The 21,018-nt window shown below is 42.8% G+C and overlaps 1 protein-coding gene across 7 annotated transcripts in view; it reads left to right on the top strand.

Annotated features, from left to right (window-relative positions):
• The first annotated feature begins 786 nt into the window (after positions 1-786).
• Positions 787-21,018, top strand: part of Wdr91 (WD repeat domain 91) — a 29,873-nt gene continuing 9,641 nt past the window's right edge. Inside the window, exons 1-9 of one of the 7 annotated variants that reach the window (XM_058582823.1) lie at positions 787-966; positions 2,256-2,435; positions 2,984-3,190; positions 4,841-4,924; positions 6,316-6,446; positions 7,589-7,754; positions 17,550-17,708; positions 19,212-19,402; positions 19,906-20,056. In XM_058582823.1, coding sequence (XP_058438806.1) covers positions 844-966; positions 2,256-2,435; positions 2,984-3,190; positions 4,841-4,924; positions 6,316-6,446; positions 7,589-7,754; positions 17,550-17,708; positions 19,212-19,402; positions 19,906-20,056 — 1,392 coding nt within the window. In that variant the 5' untranslated portion in view covers positions 787-843. Of the gene's footprint in view, positions 967-999; positions 2,436-2,983; positions 3,191-3,800; positions 4,160-4,818; positions 4,925-6,315; positions 6,447-7,588; positions 7,755-17,549; positions 17,709-19,211; positions 19,403-19,905; positions 20,057-21,018 lie in introns of those variants that run through there. The other 6 variants (XM_058582824.1, XM_046455113.2, XM_046455109.2 and 3 more) reach the window with 6 other exon arrangements.

Raw genomic sequence — 21,018 nt, forward strand, 5'->3', positions numbered from 1 at the left:
AAAGCGCTTGCCTAGCATGTGTGAGGCACTGGGTTCGATTCTCAGCACCATGTACAAATAAAATATAATAAAGGTCCATTGATGTTTAAAAAAAATAAAAAGAAACTGAAAGTCCCTCATAGTCTCACCTCTCAAGCAATTGTAAGAAGCTGGCGTATAATCCTGAATCTAAAAAATACATGCACACACAACCCCCTCACCTTTGTTTTTAAACTGGGACCATAGTATACATACTCTTCTGAGACTTGTCTTTTTCCTAGTAGCGGTGCATCTTGGCCATCTTGCCATGTAGTTAATGAAAGCAGGGTTTGGGGGGGCAGTTGGAGCTCTCTGATGACACATCCGGTTGTGTGATTTCACACAGGTCACTTTACCTCTTAGGACTCCACTTTCTCCCATTTGTGAAAGGAGGGCAGGGGACAAAAAATTCAGCGATGTAATGCCAATAAGCAGGGCACCTCAACCCCTGGCGGCCTCGTGACTATCTGGGACGTTCACAAGGTCCAGTCCTACTTGATTTGGACGGGAGTCGCCACTTGCAGTAACTCAGATGACAAAGCCTCCGCTGGCGCTGCCAGAAAACTCAAAAGACAAGAGCCTCTAGCAGCCACCCCTCAACGAGTAAGAGCGTAAAGAGGTCTGCTGGGCGGGTCCGGAGGCGAGGCTTAGGGGCGGGGCAACGGCCGAGGGGCGGGGCCTCGGCGCCTGGCGCGCAGGGCGTGCGGGCTGGTAGGCCGGCCGCTTCGGGACGTACTAGACGCCCGCTCCCGGCTCCTCCCCGTCCCTCTCAGGCCCCGCCCCTTCGTCTCCGCGGCCGCGGACCCTCAAGCCTCTGGCGCAGCAATGGCGGAGGCGGTGGAGCGCACAGACGAGCTGGTCCGGGAGTACCTGCTCTTTCGAGGCTTCACGCACACACTGCGGCAGCTGGACGCCGAAATCAAGGCGGACAAGGAGAAGGGGTTCCGGGTGAGGGGCCGGCGAGCGCCGCGCGGGCGGAGGCGGCCCGAGGGATCTCCAGAGCGGGCCCCTTCCCCCGAGCACTGCCCTCCCGGGCTGTAGCGGCGCTGTCACCGCGCTTGGGGGGCCGTAGACATTATGCGTCTGGCCCTAGCTAGGCAGTTGAGGAACAGGCCTTGAGACGGACGTGACTTTCCTGAAGTTGCTCAGTGAGTCAGGAGCATCTGCATCGGGGCCCAGGTGCCCTGATTCCTGGTCCAGGGCTCTGTTCTCCATCCCAGTCTCCCGGCGGGTGCTGGTGGACGAGGTTTTAGGAGCCAGGACTGGGTAGATGGTTGAGTTCTGGCAAGAGAAAGACGCAAGGTTTTGGCTTCTGATGGCAGTGGGAGCAAAAGCATCTGCAGCCCCAAACGCCAACTGGGTTCAGGCGTCTGAGGTGTTCGTTTAAAATGGCCTTGTCAGGGACTCATTGGCAATTTTGCTTGAGTAGTTGAGGGAGAACTCATTGCACATTTTAAATTATAAAGACTTCCTACTATGATATGATTTTTCCTTGGGAGGTTCTTGGAATTTGTGTGCGATTTGTATGTGCTGAATCAGTTTTTCTGGTGTTGGCGAATTGAGAGAGACAGTGAGCTAGCACCCAGAGCGTTGAAGGGGAATTAGAATACTTGATTTTTTGCCTTGCCAAAGTTAGTAGTTACTTAGTGGCAAAAGCAAATAATTTTACCTCTTAAGATTTCTATTTTTCTATTTTTTCTATTTTTGATATGGATATACAAAATTTTTCTAGATTGTATATTCTGGTGTTCTTTACAAGGAGTTGAATTCTTTCTTTGACACTCTGAGCAGCTACCAGGGTTGTGGTAGTTTTTTGACTTGTAGGAGTAAATCAGTGCACCGCTTGATGATCCTTGGAATTCTGGAATTGTGCACTGGGAGGAGGCCATAGACATTGTCTCATACTTTCTTACCTCTTTGCCTTTTAAATATGAGGAACTGAGACTGCAGTCAAAGTGACATTGCCAACTTGGTTCAGTAGATCCAAAACCTGGAGCCAGATCTCCAAAGCCTTTTTATACTTGAAGTTTCCATGCTTATGGGAGAGACGAGATATATATCTAGCATTAGAAAATAATTTAAAAGCTACTACATTAGTATGTTTTCTTATAAATTGCCAACTTAAACTTATTTGTACACCTAGAAGTCAGTGAGAGGAAAAACTGTATTCTGTGGAATGCAAGGTGAATTCCCTTCTGTCCTTCCCCACCTTCTTCAGCACTGCTTTTTCTCACTAGGTGGACAAGATTGTGGACCAGCTACAGCAGTTAATGCAGGTGTATGACTTAGCTGCCCTTCGGGATTACTGGAGCTACCTGGAAAGAAGGCTCTTTAGCCGCTTGGAGGATATATATAGACCCACCATCAACAAGCTGAAAACCAGCCTCTTCCGCTTTTATCTTGTCTACACAATCCAGGTGTTTGTTGATTCAGGGGTTCTGAGGTGGGAGAGCTCTTTGATCCAGAAATAGATTTTCTTCTAACTGGAGGGAGAAACATGAACATTACTGTAGGAAAGTGTGGAACAGCCACAATGCATATTATTCTTGACTGCTTTCCTACTTCTTTTTTCCTTCTCATCATCTGTAGGTCCTCTTACCTGTTGTTTCCATTCCTATTTCCCCTCTTGTTTTAGGAACATCACCCTGGATAGTGGTTTAAAGATATAAAATTTGAGTGATAAAGACTACAGCTGATTTGAAAGAATAAGTCACTTAGGTTATTTGAACATCACAAGGGATTAGTTTTCAGGGTGGCATTTGTCGTTAGAACTTCAGTTTAAACTATCTCTGAAATAAGGTTCCTGAGAAAAGGGCGATGATTGTGTTCATATTGTGGAGGTAATATCTTGCCATTCACTTGGCAGGTAGTATCCAAAAGGCTGTCTGCTGTGTAGTGGTGAAGAATCTTACCTCTGGACTTGTGTCTCTTCCCCTTCCTTGCTACCTCCTTTGTGTCTTGGCAGACAAACAGAAATGACAAGGCTCAGGAATTCTTTGCAAAGCAGGCCACAGAGCTTCAGAACCAGGCTGAGTGGAAGGATTGGTTTGTCCTGCCTTTCCTGCCATCCCCAGACACCAACCCCACCTTTGCTACCTACTTTTCTCGACAGTGGGCTGACACCTTTATTGTGTCCCTCCACAACTTCCTGAGTGTCCTGTTTCAGTGCATGCATATCCTTTTTGCTGCCTGGGGCTGTGGGCTTAGTCTGAGGCAGCCAGACTGTGTGCCCGGGATCATTGACATGTGTCATGTGAGGGGGCTGGACAAATTGTGGTTATTTTTGTCAGGAGGCCAGGAAGTCATAAATCTTAGTTCTGACACTGTGCTGCTAAAGAAATAGCTGACACGCATGTGTGGGGATAGTGTTAGCAGCAGGCAAAAGGGTTGGAAGGCAGCTATTTCTTGGTGAAACCAGTCAGATTTGAAGCACCCTCTCTGTGCATGATGTGTCCCTGTGGATTGCCTTTGTGGGGATTTCGTAGCAGAACACTTGGGTTGGGGTTTCCTTCCTGAGTTAGTGTTTGGATTATTTCTGTCAGTGGTCTCAGTGTTGCTCTATTTGTCAGAAAACAGGGTAGTTTTAAGTCAAATATATGTGAGTATTTGAGAGAGAGAATGATGATACATGCAAAACAGCCTGTCAAATATACCATTTGTTATGGAAAGCCAGAGATCCTGAGACCCAGGAATGCGTCATTGTTCAAGTCCTCCAGGCTGGAAATCTGGGGGGTGGGGGTGGGGTGGGGAGGAAGGGAGTGTGGTTTCAGCAGTGCTGTCTGGTAAGGCCCTGATAAATTTGGGTGTTGTAGAGGCCCACCCACTGGTGGCCATTCTGGCCTCTGGGAAGAACATTTTCTGGTGGAGGTTCCTGCCTTTGATGTTTCCTTTCCTCATGTGAATTAGCATGATTTCCATCCTCACAGATCTGACTTCCTGCTGCCTTTTCATCCTGAGGGCTTTCCAAAGAAAATCACAAGGTGGTTGCCATATGACTGTGTGGGCCCTTCAGGGCAACTGAAATGGTCACTCAAGATCTTTTCAAGCAGAACTCTGCAAACTAGGTCACACACATCTGAGCTACAGTTTGCTTCGCCAGGACTGAGGCCTGGTCTGCTCTGTGACTCCTGACTGAAGCTGTGTGAGCAGTTGGGAAAGACCAGTACCATAGCTAGAGCAGGGTGTTTGTGGGGTGGTGTGTGGCCATGCAATCTGCAGGAAGCTTTCTCTTTTCAGTCTAAACTTTGCCAGGGAGAGGTTTAATCTGGGGAGGGAAAACCTAGTGGCTGATCCTACTTCTAAGGTTACCTTCTGTCTGCATTCATCTTTTGCTAAAGCTTAGATGGTGAAGCCTGACAAATGCTAACTCTTTACTGTCATTGTTTGGGGGGAAATGCCAAAGTTTGAATGTCCTCTTCGAGATTGGCTAGCAGATTGTCATGTGTCTATGGGCCTAAAGGAAGTCAGGCTGACCTGGAGTAACAGGCCCAGAGAATAGGTAGAGAATATTTCATAAATGCAGCTTTTTATTTCATAAAGCTGGGATGAACCCATTGCACCTATGTTCCTCTGTTTTGTGTTCAAGTGTTTGGCTACTATGTCAGTTGGGAAGAACTTTAATTTAAGAAAAATGGTTTTTTTTTTGTTTGTTTTTTTTTAAATTTTGAGACAGGGTTTCACTAAGTTGCTAAGGCTAGCCTCTAACTTGTGACCCTCCTGTTTTAGCCTTCTAAATCATTGGGATTATAGGCATGTGCCACCATGCTCAGCCAGGAAGAACTTTTAAATGTTCTCATGCAGGCTTATTCTTTAACTTTGGGCACCAGTTCCAGTGATCCTGAACTTTGATGCAGAGTGCCAGAGGACGAACCAGATTCAAGAAGAAAATGAAGTTCTGCGTCAGAAGGTTTGTTTTAAACAGGCTGGCTCTTTGGGAAGGACTTCTTTTTGAGTGTGAAATTGGGTAGTGGCAATGGAAGGTTGATTAAATATAGAAAAGCAGAATTATTCTCAGATGAAAGTGAGTCACTATCAGTCAATGTTGGGGCTTTGGGGCTATACCAGCCTCTGGTAACCAGAGGTGAAATTCATGTTTCAAATTATGTGTGCAGCAAAAGTAATGTATAACAGGAATGGACTTTCAAGAAGAAAAACACTGTGTGCCTTCATAACATACCTTGCACCTCACCTGATTTCTTATGTCTATTTTATTTTTCCTGTCTTTTTCCACATGTAGCCATGTATACATTGTTTCAAATCCAGATTTAATTTAATTCTTCCCACTCAACTACATGTTTCTCTTGTTGGATAAAATAACAAATTTGGGGAACCCACATTTGCCTTTACTTTTTGCTGGAGGCATTTCTTTGTCCTGAAATAAAGAGCTCTGTCAGTGAAAAGGAAGGAAAAGGAAGCTTAAAAACTGTTAGGTTCAGGGTTTTAATGTCTGTAATCCCAGCAATTTGGGAGGCTGAGGCAGGAGGATTACTTTTTGGAGGGCAGTCTCAGTAATTTAGCAAGATCCTGTTTCAAAATAGGGTTGCGGTGGGGTAATAGCCCTGTGCTCAATACCTCTGAGTTAAATCCCCCACTTATACTCCCCCACATGCACACATACAAAGATTTCAGAGTTTATTGTGTTTTGTGTGTGTATACAGTTGTTTCAGTTGAAAGACCCTTTTTTTTTTTTTTTTTTTTTTTTTGGTACTGGGGATTGAATTTGGGGGTGCTTAACCACTGAGCCACATCTCTGCCCTTTTAATTTTTTATATTTGAGACAGGGTCTTGCTAAGGCTGGCCTTGAACTTGTTGTCCTCCTACCTCAACCTCCCAAATTGATAGGATTATAGGCAATGCCACCATGCCCGGCTCAGGTGAGAGGTTAAGGATGATATAATTCATTAAGAACTTTTTTCCATGTGAGTTCCAAAGCTTGATTTTGTAGATGTCAAAGAACAAAGCAGGATCAGGTGGAGTTATTTTTCATAGTAAATTCAGGAAGAAGCAAGTCAAGTGGTAAAAAGGAAGCAAGTCAAATGATAAATGAAAAAAGAAGTGGTTTTGGATGTTTAACCGGTTTTGATTTTCTTACCTCACTGGTCTAGGCTAGTAGCAGCAAGTTATTCTTTCAGTTTTCCAGTGCTCAATGACCAAAATGTGAAGGGCACCCTGAGGCTGAGGTCAAGTGGCATTTTGAGCCAGTGAGGTTGGATTTGGATTTGAGATGCCTAAAAATCTCCCTCAGAAGAGGGAAAGTCAGGTGAGGTCATTGGTTAACTCAGCTCTACCCCTACATAGCTTTTTGCCTTGCAAGCTGAAATCCACCGACTGAAGAAGGAGGAGCAGCAACCTGAAGAGGAGGCGGCCTTGGTCCAACACAAATTGCCTCCTTATGTCTCCAATATGGACCGCCTGGGGGACTCAGAGCTGTAAGTGTACACCAGGGATCATGGGGAAGGTGGCTGCCGCTTCCTGTCCTCTGTACTCTATGCTCTCTCTGACCTGAGCTTCAATCTGATCCTGCCTTGCCCTTGGTCCCCTGTGCCCATTGAGGGAGAATTGCCAAAGAGCTCCTTGGCACATCTGCCCTTGCTTCAGAATTGATAAATAAGGTTCTCATGGCCTCTAAGGTCCTTTGGAAGTTGTTCTGAACCTCCAAGCCTTTGGCTCTGCGTGGAGAGAGGGGGCACAGCTCTGCCAGGGACACAAACATCCAGATGTGCATAGCCTGGATCAGTACAACAGCCACTGTGGTAAAGTCTCAGGAAGTTTTTGTGCATTGGAAGGAGTGCAGTGAGGAGGACTGGCCTTCCATGGGAGGGACACATTTCTTAGGGGAAGCATGCTATTGGGGTTTAGAAAGGTGGGCAGATTGGGATAGAGGTATTTGGGTGACCTTAAAAAATAGCCATTTATAGCAGAAGCCTCAGATGATAATTGAAAACACAGAGACACCGACAGGTGACACAGTGCATCAGGGTGCAAACCCAGGTGATAGCCAAGTGCTGCACCAAATAAACTGCTCTAGCTTTCCAGTTAACATCACTGAGGAGAATAAAATGCCAGCCAAAGATGTAATTTAAAGGTTTTAGTAGCTGTGTTTAAAACATAAAATGAAACAAGCAAAGTTAATTTTTGTGATATATTTTATTTAGCCTAATATATCCAAATTATTTCATCGTGTAATGAATGTAAGCAGAATGTTAATGAGGTACTTTACACTTTTTTTCTTGCTGAATCTTTGGATTCCAGCATGTCTTACACTCCAGTACATCTCAATTTGGACTAACCACAGTTCAGATGCTCAGAGGCATGTGTGGACAGTGGCTGTTGGACAAGGCAGCTCTGAGTTTTACTGGGGCCCTCAAAGAAGAGCCATAGTCTTCACTAAGCTGCTGGCTCCCTCTGTAGAGGAAATGGTACCTTGGATAATGCCACTGTCAAGCCCAGGCTGGGGAGCCTGGCTAAGGCCCCTGTCATTAACCTCACCCATATCCCAGAAGCTCTTTGAGTTCTTGGATCTCCCTCATCCCCTTCCAGCCCTTTGACCCTGTGGTGTGTCTTTGACCAGAGCCATGGTATGCAGCCAGAGGACCACCTCCCTCTCCCAGTCGCCTCGAGTAGGATTCCTGTCCTCGTTGCTGCCTCAGAGTAAGAAGAGCCCCTCAAGGTTGTCGCCTGCCCAGGGACCTCTGCAGACTCAGAGCTCAGTCAAGAAAGAGTCCTTCAGCAGTCAGGTAAGTGCTGGTCTTGCCTTTCTAACTTTCCAAGAAGACTCTGACATCTGACTATCAGGTCTGCTTCTAGGTTTTCTTATCAAGTGTAGACTTGTGTGCCCTCCATTTAGGACCAAGTTCTTAGATGAGCTGTGAAATCCTAAATTCACTTCTAATTCCTTTCTATTTCTTTTCCTACCTTTGTTGTCACAGATCAGTGATAATTCTGCAGGATGAGCATAGAGATAAGACCAGTGAGGGAATTGGGAGAACAAGGAGGAAAATCCCCCCAATGCATGCTGCATTTTTGCCTCTGGCTAGCACTGCAGGGTGTGGCACTGAGACAGTGGCAGATGTGCGTGTGCTGATGAAGTGCTGTGCTGGACTTCAGGCCCAGGGCTTCTGACCACCCCTGCACTCCTGTCTCAACTCAGAAGTCTGCCACACTCCACAGGCAAAGTGGTGGACAGTCAATGACAGGAAGTGGGCTTTGCGGGGTCTCTCCCCTTTCTTCCTAATCTTCCTGGGAACCCACAAGGAGTTATGACTGTTTGAGTGGTTCAAGTGTGAGTTCAATTGAGTTTTTGGTGATATAAATTATTGTCTGGGTAAGAGTTAATTAAGAGTTTCCTGAATCTATGTATTTGTAGATAAACATCTACAAGTTTATCTTTGCTGAATCTACAAAGGATTTTCATTATTTTTTACTTTAATATTATATTGCAAGAGATGTTTTTTTCCATGCCAGCTTATGTCCAAAACAACCAAGAGTCCCACTGAATTTTTTTTTTTAGCTTAGCTTGTCAGAATAATTGCTTTCAGAAATGCCTGCCAGAGTGAAAGTCTCACAGACTCCAACTTAGACTTGCTATGGTAGGGGCACGCTATTTGAATGTATTTTTACTAGTTAACAATAAAGTAAGTTGTCGTAGTCTGTGCCTTCCTTTTCTACTACCCAGGACTGGAGTTGCAAGTGATGTGACAGTTTGGGGTGGCTCCCTGTACTCAGGGAGGCAGCGGTCTGCCCTAGGCTGCCTTTGGAATGTGGGGTTCAGTATTGTTGAGCTGCAAACACCAAGTAGGGTGTTGGATAAGGTAGTGTGGACTCAGTCAGTCATAAAGCTGATGCAGCTTTACTTTTAGCTTGGGCTCCTTGTTTAGCATCGAAGCTCAAATTGCTTAAACTCACCCCAATTTTGGGGGGATAATAATAGTATTGACTCCCTAGGGAAGGAATAATTGAGTGGCTAGAAGAGCTCTTGGTATCTGCAGTGGCTGGCAAATGATAAGCATGCAGTTAAATTTAGTAGAAGTTGTATTCTTGAAGATTCTGGCCTAGTTGGGTTCCCAAGTCAAGTCTGAGATCTCAGGTGCCACCTTGCCTTGGTAGGGACACTCTCTTTTAAATGTATTTTTACTAGTTAGTGCAGAATGAGATTGACTGTAATCTCATCATCCAAAAAAGTAGAAGCAGTTAAAAATCAGTCACAATTATTTCTACAACTCTTTTTTCTGAAATTCAAACTTTGAAAGTAAAATTTCAGTTTCTTAGAATATGGACAAGTAAGTTTTACTGTTTACTTTCCAGATCTCTTACTGAGCAACATTTTATAATTTTGGTAGATGGTATGGGCTTGCCATTGTGGAATTCAATTTTTCTAACTCAAAATGAAATCAGAGAGCTTCTTCGGAAGTAAGCCTGTGGGCTGTGCTCTTATGTGTTCAGGAACTGTGTGTCACATTATAAGGTTGAAATGGCATGGGAAATCTTTGTGAAGTTTACTGCCAAGAAATGAAGGTAAAAATGCATGTATCTCAAATATAATTGGGAAAAAGTTGAGAAATAGTAAAGTGTCTTAACAGAGCAGTTCTCTAGATCTTGAATGGAGACCTCAGATAGCTACATTCTAAAAACCCACTGGCCAAGTCACTTTTTTTTTTAAATTTGATGGCAGACTATTTAGACCCAGCATGGACATTTTAACTCTTAAAAATAACTAGCAGATTTGAGGTTTAAGAAAATGACAGAATTTTAGAGTTGGAAGGAGGCTTAAAGGTCATCTGGCCCATTTTCCTGCTGAGCATAGGAATGCATTCTGTGGGATTGATTGCCTTCTATGATGTGGAGCTAATGCTTGTAAAGTGGGAATGTGTACTTATTAGAAAGCTACTAGTAGAAACCCCTTTATAACTTTTACTCACCAGTCTTAGCTCTCTGGAGCTATGTTAAATAAGCTGCTTGCATAGGACAACCCTTTCTATCTTTTCCATGTTAAGCACTGTCTGTGCCTCCCTTTCCCCAACTGTTTTCTCCCATGGCATAATTTCTAGATTCTTCACCATTCTGCCACTTCCTCTTAGAGGGGCCATTCTAATGTATCAATTCCTCTATTAAATTGATGCCCAAATTCAATGTCCATTTTAGATGTTTTCTCACCAATGCCAAATGCAGTATGTGGTAGTATCACTTCCTGTGATTTTGATAAAACTCCTTTGAACTCAATGTGAAATGGAAACGATTTCTAAATAAGCTATATTGCTTTGTCAGTGCAAATCAGGCATGCAGTCTTTTTTTCTCACCACTACCACCCCTTCTTTGGTTTCTTACTATTAAAGAATAAGCACACATATAGAGATCAAAAAAAAAAAAAAAAAAAAAAACACCCTGAATTTTGTTGTTAAATTAGCAATACATAAAATGATTAAACTTTTCTATTTTCCAAATCATATATGCAGAGCATTGTAAATTTTACTTACTTCAGTATTTTTCCTGCTTGTGATGGGTCACTAAAACTCTTGTCACTATTACTGAGATGTCTATAGCATGATTCTTGCAAAATAGATGGCAACATACTTTCTCTGGACTTTCAGTAGAAAAAAAAAAGGAAGAGAGGACTAACTGCAAAACCGAGGTTCCCAAACTCTTTTGGGATCTCAGAATGGTAGCCAGGGGAGGGAGCATCATTAGCAGGCAGGCCTGGGTTGCTGCGCTGCCCACATCCTTCCCCCGCAGCGGTGATTCTGTGTCTTTCACACCCACTTAGTGAGCTATGGGACAACAAGTGGGAATTGCCTTATTATAGAGATAACCTTTAATTGGCTGTAATGTAAAGAAAGCAAAGCATCCACAAACTTATGTACTTCTAATTCTTATTAGTATCAAATTACCTCCTAGCTGTTGAGACATCAGTGGTAACAACAGCTGCAGTGGGGCCTGTTCCCATGGAGCTTGGCAGGATGGGGAAGGGCACACTCTTCCCAGTCCTTCAGTCCTGACTTTTGGGTGGCTTTGTTTTACTTCAGGTGAGACCAAATTTCTGGAACTTGCTCCCTGCCTTGTTTGGATAGCTTCCTGGCAAGATCTGTGAGGCTTTTGATTCTCTCTTGATTTATTCAGGTCACTGAAAATGAACAGGTATCAACCTGTGCCATCTCCAGAGGGAGAAAGTCAAATGATAAAGCAGGTTACAGTACCTTTCCTAAACTGAAGGAGTCAGGTAGATTTATGATGGGTACAGTCTAAACCTTGGGGGCATTAAGTTATATGAATACGGTAGTTAAAATTTTTATGAGGTTTGCCTTTAAAACAAAATAAAACCTCCAATTACTGGTTATGTCACAGTAAACATTTGTTTAAGTTGTGCATATTTGTAGCTAGAAACAAATTTATCTTAACCTACTTATTAAAGTGTTTTGTGGACAGCTGCATTTATCATTTTTTTTTTTTTCCTGGTATTGGGAATTGAACCAGGGGTGCATAACCACTGAACCACATCCCTACCCTTTCTCTATGAGTTGCTTAGTGCCTCTGTAAGTTGCTGAGGCTGGCTTTGAATTCATAATCCTCCTGTCTCAGATTCCTGAGCTGCTGGGATTACAGATGTGTGCCACCACACCTGACTTCAACAGCTTTTTCTTTTTTCTTTTTTAAATTTTTAGTTGTAGATGGACACAATGCCTTTATTTTATTTATTTATGTGGTACTGAGGATCAAACCCAGTGCCCCAAGCATGCAAGGCAAGGGCTTTATCACTGAGCCATACCCCCAGCCCTTTATCAGCTTTTAATATATTATTATCTTTCCTTGTTGCTCACCCTTCTTTGGTGACTTAGGTACAGTTTAAGGAGAAGCTCCCCTCTCTTTAAGCAGGTTCTGAGAGGTCATGTTCTTGGGTCTATGGTTCTTTTGTTTCTTATTGAATGCAAATCATTTTGTTAATACCTGTTTGTATTTTTGTTTTATAAAATATAAGCTGTCCAACCCCAGTTTGACAGCACTGGGCAACTTCTTTGTCATCTTAACTTTCAGGGGAACATTACCTTTGAATTTCTTCATGTCAGGTGTACATTTAATTATGCTAGAGAATTTGAAGGCTCTCTGTACCATCAATATGGACTAGCTTAATTGAGCACTCAACATCAAGCATTGAAAAAGGAAAGGGTTCTATTTATTAGGTATAAGTGGTGCCAAGGTGCTTGTTTCCCTCTGTAGCATTTTCTACTTTTGGTCCAGGGCAGGATACCCATGTAGTCCACAGTGTTCTACTGCCTGGAAATCATGTGCCAGGCAGTGAATGTGGTAAACATAGCATCTCCTGGACCATAATATGTTTGCTTGGTGTCTGCATTTTCAGTGACTATTTTTATGAGGGTTTCAGAACATAATCAGTAGAAGCAGTTACATGATGGCAGTAGCCTGCCTGCTGCCTCCAGACCGTGGCCTTGTAAGTGCTCCCAGATTGAGCAGGCCCCCTGCTCATTCCATCTCCTTAGGACCAGACACTTAATCTTGCATTGGCCCCTGTCCTCTTGGAACCCAAATACAGTTGTTATTGACACAGTTCTAACATTTGGAATGGAAATGTGCTGTGTTTGATCAGCTCGGGTTTATAATTTTTGCTCTCTTCATGAAGGACTTAAAGTTTAAAAACAGGCCAATACATGTCTTTTCTTTTTATCTCAGTAGGAACTATCATGAAAATATTTAATAGGAAGTTCACCATGGGAGAAGACAGGAGGAAGAAGCCACAGAAGTGTTTCTGCATTCTTTGGATGATCTGATAGCACTGTGCCATTTTCTTAGATAGTGGACCACTTCTTTCCTTGTTCTTTTGACATCAGAGTCCTTATCACTGATTAGTTTGTCTGTGTCAGGGCTTCTGCTCAGTTTGTGCTTTAGCTTTTCTAGAACTTTCTGGTAGGTTAGCATTACTCTTTATGGTTTGAACTTGCCACACATTCCTTTAAATATTTTCTTTCTTTATTCTTGGGGTATAATATGGCATAAAATTTATACTTCAGAATCTGTCATCCTCACTCATGCACTAATTCCCTTTAAAATTTCTTCCTTTTTCTGGATGTTCTAAGTTCCTAAAAGTTGAAGAATGTGTTTATGCTACAGTTCCCTTTTCTTTATACATCCTAATAGGGTACTTTTTCTTAAGATTTTTTTTGTCATATGAGCATAGCCATCCAACTTTTCATGTAAATAAAAACAAAGCCAGTGTGGTAGATCTCTGTATCTCTTCCTTTACTTACTATTGGATGAAATTGTTGATAAAATAATTCACCAGATATTGTACTTATATAAGTTGAGCATCTCTAATCCAAAAATCTGAAATGCTCCAAAGTCTAAAACTTTTTGAGCACCTACAGGATGCCAAGTGGCAAATTCTACACTGTGAAACTTTTGTTTCATGTGCAAAATTATTAAAAATATACAAAATTATCTTCAGCCTATGGTATAAGGTATATATAAAGTATAAACAAATTTCATGTTTAGACTTATGTCCTATCCCTGTGATATCTTGCTATGTATGTGCAAATATTCCAAAATCTGAAACATTGCTGGTCCCAAGCATTTTGAATAAGGGATACTCAGCCTGTAATAGAATAAGTGTGGGAGATGCCAGGATTGTCAGTGTAGTACATATTGCTACTATAACTTCACTTGTCCATCACTGTCTCTACTCATGTGTAGTCAGATAGTAATGAGGGCCCAGTCCGCCAGGCAGGGTACTGGGTGCTATGGCTACAAACGTGTAAGGCAAGGTCACTGGGAGTAGTTCACAGTAGGGCTAGTGCAGCCTCACAGTAGGGCTGAGCCTCTTGGTATGCTGGTATTATCTAGTGAGTACATAGCTCTACCAACATCTTTTCCTCTCTCCAGCTTTTTATCCATGCAGAAGTTCTCAGTAAGTGTTATGGATTTGTTTAAAGGTAATTACATTGCATGTTACTTTACCTTTTCTTTCTTCTTTCTTACTTTTGTAGCTTTTTATTATTATATACTTTCAAGGTAACAGGACAGTTGCAAGAATAAAGACACTCTCAACCCCCACCACCACCCCCCATCTATTTTACCATTTCACATTTCCATCAGGAGTGTATGAGAATTCCTAGTTCCCCACACACAGCCTCTCCAACAGAATCTCTTGTGCAGCTCTGGAACTTTTGCTAATATGATGGGTAAGAAATGGTATTTCAGTGTAGTTTATTTATAGTTATCTTCTGAGTGAAATAGAGCATCTTTTCATGTGTTTAAAGTCCATTGTGTATTTCTTATAAATTTCGTTCATGTCTTTTCCCATTTCTCTATATAAATCTTGGTATTTTCCTCAAGTTTGAAAATTTTCATTTGTGAAGGAGGATATTAGGCTTTTATTTATGACATTTGTTGCAAATATTGTCTCTCAATATGTCCTTTATCTTTTGACTTTGCTTGAGATATTTTTGGTACACCAAAAGTTTATTTTTTTTAATTCAGTGAAATTTATCAGTTTCCTATTTTTACTGCACTTGGATTTTAAGTCATAATTAGTTTTTCCCTATAACCAGAGGAATACACCCATGGTTTCCTTTAGTAATGGTACTGTTGCATTTTTATAAATTATATATCTGATTTGTTTGGAGTTTATTCTTGTGTATAATATGAATAATGGGTCTAATTTCTCCTTTTTTAAAAAAATGACTTGCTAATTGTTCCAATACCATTGATTCAAAATTTTCTTTGCTCCAGTAATTTGAAAATCCACTGTACAGTAAAATACCATGTATAATTGGATGTGTCTGGACTTCCTGCTCTGTTGATTTTTCTATCCATTCATGTTCCACTACCATGCTGTTTTAATTCTAGAGGCTTTGCTGTATGTTAAAGAACCTGAAAGGTTTAGCTTCCTCTTAGTGCTCTTTGTTTTTGATGTTTTTCTAGCTGTTCTTTGAAATTTATGAATTAGAGGGATCTGGCAATTTGATGATTTGAGATATCCTGTGCAAGAAGGGATGGCTTTCTTTTATTCCAAACTACTTTCATGTTTTTTAGGGATGTTTTACAATTTTCTTTATGTAGCTTTCATATACTTTTGTCAAGTTTATCCTTAGATATTTTATATTTGTTGTTGCTATATTAACTAGGATTCTGTTACATTATATTCTCCTCCTGGTTATCATTTGTGTATATGAAGGCTACTGGTTCTGCATTTTGTTTTTACATTTTGCTCTCTTGTTCTTTTAAGTTAGTGTTAGCATTTATTTTCAATAATTTTTTCAGGTATACTGGCCTGCCATCTTCAAGAAAGAGAAAGTTTTTCTACTTTTCCAATTCTTCAGTCTTTTTGTTGCTTCTCTTACACAATTGTGTTAATACTACCAGTAAAGAGTTTAACAGAAGTGGAGATGGGTCATCCTGCCTTGTTCCCTAGCAGGACTCCTTCACATGTTTCCCGTTAAGTATGGTGCTGACTTAAGGATGAAGGAAACAAGGGGTAACACACATATACACACACATACACATCCTAGACTATTCAGTAATGTTTTATATAGAAGTTTTGCATTAGTACTCATATTGATATCTATGATTTCTTATCTGCTATCTTTATCAGGTACAGAAAAATATTATACTTCATAAAAAAGAATTTGAATTTGAGGTTTTTCTTTCTCTGTACACTGAAATGATTTTTATAGTATTGGGACTATATGGTTCCTGTGGGTTTGATAGAATTCACCTGAGAAACCAGTTGGGCCTGGTACTTTTTTGGTATAATAGTTTTTGATAAGTTTTACAACTTTTTCATTTTTTTTCCTTATGGAAGATGATCTGTTGAAGTTTTTCATGACTACTGGTAAACTGAGTTTTCCTTAGAAATTGTTCATTTCATGGGGAGGGGGGAAATAGATTGCAAACCAGAATGTGAATCCATATGATAAAGCAGTGGCTCTGTCAGCTGGACCTTCATTGGGGAACAAGCCAGCATCTCTTTAAGAATCAACACTCTCCATCTGGACACCCCAGGGGACCCCAGTCCCCATGATCCCTGGTTTGTTTCACTTGTATGTGCCTGTTCCCATCATCTCTGTGAGTTGGAAATGCATTGAGGTGACCTATGTCTGATATTCTCCCATAAAATCAGCTGCCAGTAAACTTTCTAACTTGTATTTTAACTGTTAAAGAAGAGATTAAAATTTTACTAGGACATTTCTAAATTATAGACTGTGTTTTCTTAATTTTAGAAATCATTCTTTTTGTTTAAAATTGTAAGAGAAAATGTAAAATCCTTCTGAGGTATTGATAAAGTCCTTTGTGTAAATATCTTCTTCTCTCCCTGCTGCCATTAAGCCAAAGCAAAAGTGTGAAAATAAAAAGTCCTTGAGAGAATGTGTATTGATAACAAAGTGCTTTATTTACAGACTGCAAGTCTAGTTCATTAAGCTACCAAATGTTGAAAAGCATGACACCTTTTTTTCTTTGTCATGGAACTCAGAGATTATAAAATGGGAAACAAAATCTTGTTTAATATTTGATGTTGGCATGAAATTTTTGCATGCTTTTCTTTTTCATGTATCTGTGTATTAAAAAACCTGTTATTTACCATAGGATTAGTATTTGATGTTTTGAAGTAAACAAAGAATTTGTATTGCTAGATAAACTATTAGCTTATAAACTTAAAACAGTTTCTTTACCTCAATTAACTTAAAATAATGGACCAATAAACCTATAAAGATGCTCAGCAAACAAAAAAAGATTGTTTATTTCATCGAGGTTTGCATAAAAGTCTGCAAAAAAGTCAGCACACCACAGGCTTCCCAGATGATTCCGAGATCCATTAGAGTTGAGGATGGCTGCCTTTTTGTACAGTGAGACTAAGTTTTAGCAAGTTACCTAGTTTAGTTCATGAGGCTTAGTTTCCCACTGAACCTCCACTCTGTGATTCCTTTTGTTCTCATAATACCCTTCACAGAATCTAGTTAGCTCATTTTATGGGTTCTTTTTCCTTTTCTCAAAAATCCAGCTTAAAGATCTCTTAGTCAGGTTGACAGGTCTGTCAAATGTGCTTTATAATTTTCCCTGACTTTTGCAATGTCCTCACTTGCCAACCAACTTTTCTGGAAACTGCCATCAACTCAGGAAACAGATCTTCCTTCTTAGTACTATATGCAGCTAGCTTTGGAGTTCCCATAACCATCTTTTGGATTCTGTCAACATGATAGAGCTTTTGGAGACATGTTTTAGAATTCCTCAGTCAACACTCTGCCCTCAGCATCAGTAAATATGGGGAGGCATTACTGGACTTGGGTAATGGGGCTCGGCACCTGTGGGTCCCACCCTTAACAAGGAGTGAAGAGGGAAAGGAGGAGTCCCAGGCTGCAGGCCCCCCTGGCCTAGCCAGTGCCACTCTAACTACCTGTCCCAGCTTGCCAGGGAGGGCCTTTCCCCAGAGCTGGTGGGCAGAGAGGCTGTCCCCTATTCTTGCTTCCCTCCTGGTTGTCACTACCTGGGCTGCCAAAAAGAACTTTCAAAGCTAGCTTCTCATCCTCTAGGCCTCCAAGGGTAAGGACCTGGTGCCAGGGGCCAAGGATGGGAAGAGCCTCCTGGGCGGGCCAGCCTCGGGAGAGTCCAGCTGGGTACAGCAGCGGCAGCGGCGCCTGCAGGACCATGGCAAGGAGAGGAAGGAGCTTTTCTCTACCACCTCCTCCCAGGTATGGGGCATCCTGATGCCCACATGTGGCTGTGGAAGGGGTTCCTTACCTCTCTTCTGAGTTCTGCTGTGCGAGGCATGGTCCTGCCCAGCTGTTCTAATTGCTTGCACTTTGGTTGTCTGGGTTTGTATTTTGCCTGGCTTTCCCCTTATAGTATTTCAGAGGACCAGAAAATGCAAGCTCTGGAAGTGCTTCTTAAGATGAGTTCTGCATGTGGTTGGCTGGGCACCCTGGCCTACTAGTCCTTCCCTTAGATTAACTGTGCAGGTCTGCATATCACCATCCCTGAGGTTTGGTCCCCTTCATTTAACCCTGAGTTGCCCTGACTTGCTTGCTGGCAGGATCTATTTCCCCTGCTCTACCCGAGGCCCAGCTGCCAGGTTGTTGTGCTGAGAGTCATGTGGTGAGATGCTGTGACTCTGACCCTTTCCATGCCGAGCCCCCTAGGCTTGGGGGCTCCCACCTGTGGGGATGTGGGTCAGGATCTACTCTTCCTGGCTGCTTCTGTTTCTACCAAATACTCCAGACTAAAAGCAAAAGTCAAAGGGATTTGCTGGTTTACCTCCATGAGCATGCATCTCCTATTTGGACTTTCTTGACCATTTTAGAGGCATTTTTTTTTTTTTTTTTTGCCAGTGAGCAGCACAGTAGAGGTTTTAGTTTGGTAGCAATAGACCTTGAAGGCTCAGATCTCAAATTGTTCTGTTCTTGAGGATGAAGGCCACAGGCACAGCTCCATAAGGTCTGAGATCTTTTTGACATTCTTTGGCTATTGAATTCTTCCTGCCACCCCGTGGGGCACATGGAGGATATTAGGACCCCCAGGGAGTGGCCAGTGCCCTTACGCCTGGGGTGTGTCTAGTGAACACATAGTAATCATAGTGGCTGACACTTGGCACCATGAGGCGGCAGATACCAGGCTGCTACAGAGCCCCACTGTCTTTGGATCTCTCTATCTTCATGCCTTACAGTTGCCTCATTTTCTCAGTCGCTCAGTACCCACTTCCCAAAAGAAGAGGAGTGGGGTGTACTGTGAGGGCCAGTCCAGTGGGCCTGGAACTACTTCTACCCTTTGCCAGCCTATGACCTTGGTCAGTTTCCAGAGCTGTCAGTGGAGTGAACAACATGGTTTTAGGGAGGTTAAATGATAGAAATCTGAAAACCACACATTATAGTGCCTAGCACACAGTGGGCTCTCATGAAACAATGTTCATTATCCTTGGCCTAGCCTGTGTCACGTCAGGCCTGTGTCCTGAGTCCTGTCAGCTGTGACAGGGAGAGAAGGGCTCAGGGCCCCTCTCCCTCAGCAGAGGGTATGAGGTGAGTAAAGTCCCGAGGAAGGGGCTGTCTAGGGGATGGGAGCCCCATTTTCCTGGGGCAAGCTGAACTCTACCCTCAAAGCTCAGAACTTTCCTCGGGACTGTGTGACCACTGTGTCCCTGTTGTGCTCCTGAGTATGGGAGACCCCTTCCCATTTGATGAATCCCCACTTGCTAACCACAGTGTGCAGAGAAGAAACTGGAAGCCAGTGGCCCTGAGGCTGAGCCCTGCCCAGATCTCCACATGGAACCAGTGGAGCCACTGACACGGGTGTCTACAGCAGGCCCCGAGGGAGGAGGCCGCCCAGAGCAGCCCTTCATCGTGCTGGGGCAGGAGGAGTATGGGGAGCACCACTCTTCCATCATGCACTGTAGGTAAGGGGGGCCGGGCCCACCAGGAAGCGCTGTGAAGCCTGGATTTTCAGGCAGTGCATGTGAAGGTGTGGCGACAGGAGGGTCGGGTGGATGGTGGGATGGCAGGTGGCCCCTGAAGGACCGTGTTCTGCAGGCTCAGAGAAGGGCTGGACCACTGCCTTCTGGGAATCTTCTTAGAGCTGCCATTGTAATAGTCAGTCTATCCACCCTTCCTAATAATGTTTCTCTGAGTTTTAGGAACAAATTACTCTTCATTTTAGCCCCCAAGTCTCTTCAGTTATAATTTGCTTTATATTGGCGTTTTTAGGAAAATATTTACCATTTATACATTTTTATTTAAATATGGTTAAAAAAAACATGACTTTTCAAGAAAAGAAATACTCTCAAGGAATGTAAGTTTTAGAGTGAAGAGGGGCTTCTTGTTTTGACAACCCTGATGTATTCTGGGGCCCTTGAAGAGAATGAGGCTAGGATGCTAACATCGCCCTTTCTCTCTTGCTCAGAGTGGATTGCTCGGGGAGGAGGGTTGCCAGCTTAGATGTAGACGGGGTCATCAAAGTGTGGTCCTTCAACCCCATCATGCAGACCAAAGCATCTTCCATTTCCAAGTCACCGCTGCTCTCTCTAGAATGGGCCACCAAACGGGACAGGCTGGTGAGTGACACTTGGCTAACAGCATCTGCTCTGCAGTCCAAGTTGAAGGATTACCCAGGGCTCTTGAGAAGACTGAGTTGAGGTAGCCAAGCCAGATCCTTCCCTTCTCTCCATCCCTGGGCAAGCAGAGACCTCACATCCACAACTGGCCTGACAGGCTTCTGTTTGCTATAGCAGAGAAATTACTGGGTTAAGAATTGAAATGAGGGGACCTGGAGGTGGTAGAAGGCTTCCTCCTGTGTATACCAGTCTGTCCCAAGAGATGACCCAGCTTTCTGTCCTCTTCCACCTGTCCTTGTTTTTAACCCCACTCTCAGTGTGCTCCCTCCTGCTGCTGAGAACCCTCCTGACTAGGCCCTCAGGGCAGCAGTTTATGCTGGTGAGGAGATGGTGTTCTGTATTGTGTCATCCACAGAAGGGCCCCAGGAATAGTAGCTTTTTCTTTCTGTACATTAATATATATGAGATGGGGTTTGTAGTTAAGGGGCAAATTGATTTATTGTTTTTCCTTTCATTCCATTTCTCAGGGATCATACACTGCAGGGGTCAGAGGCCCATGCTGAGTTTGTGTAATTTTTGACATCTGAAGGAATTATTCTCATGGGCCTAGGGTCTCAGAGCTCCTAGGAACAAATTACTCTTTATTTTAGCCCCCAAGTCTCTTTAATTATAATTTGCTTTCTATTGGTGTTTTTAGGAAAATATTTACCATTTAAAATACCATTTAAATGTTTACCATTAAAATGTTTGCCAAGTGAATGTTGAGGTCACAGTCTAGCTAGTATTCCTTGGGATAGCCTCAGACTTTGGCTGTTTCTAGGGCTTTCGAGATTTTCACCAAATAAGTCACAAGTTCCTGGAGGCAAGGATAGCCTGTTACGTTTTTCTAGAGGCTGCTACAGATCCAGAATCAGAGCTCCCCCCTGAAAAGGCAAATGGAAAGTCACCCAGGCCCCATGACT

Source organism: Marmota monax, unplaced genomic scaffold (genome assembly GCF_021218885.2).
Source record: "Marmota monax isolate L192 unplaced genomic scaffold, Marmota_monax_Labrador192_F-V1.1 WCK01_AAM20220418_F8-fsc00131, whole genome shotgun sequence".
NCBI classification, from domain to species: domain Eukaryota; kingdom Metazoa; phylum Chordata; class Mammalia; order Rodentia; family Sciuridae; genus Marmota; species Marmota monax.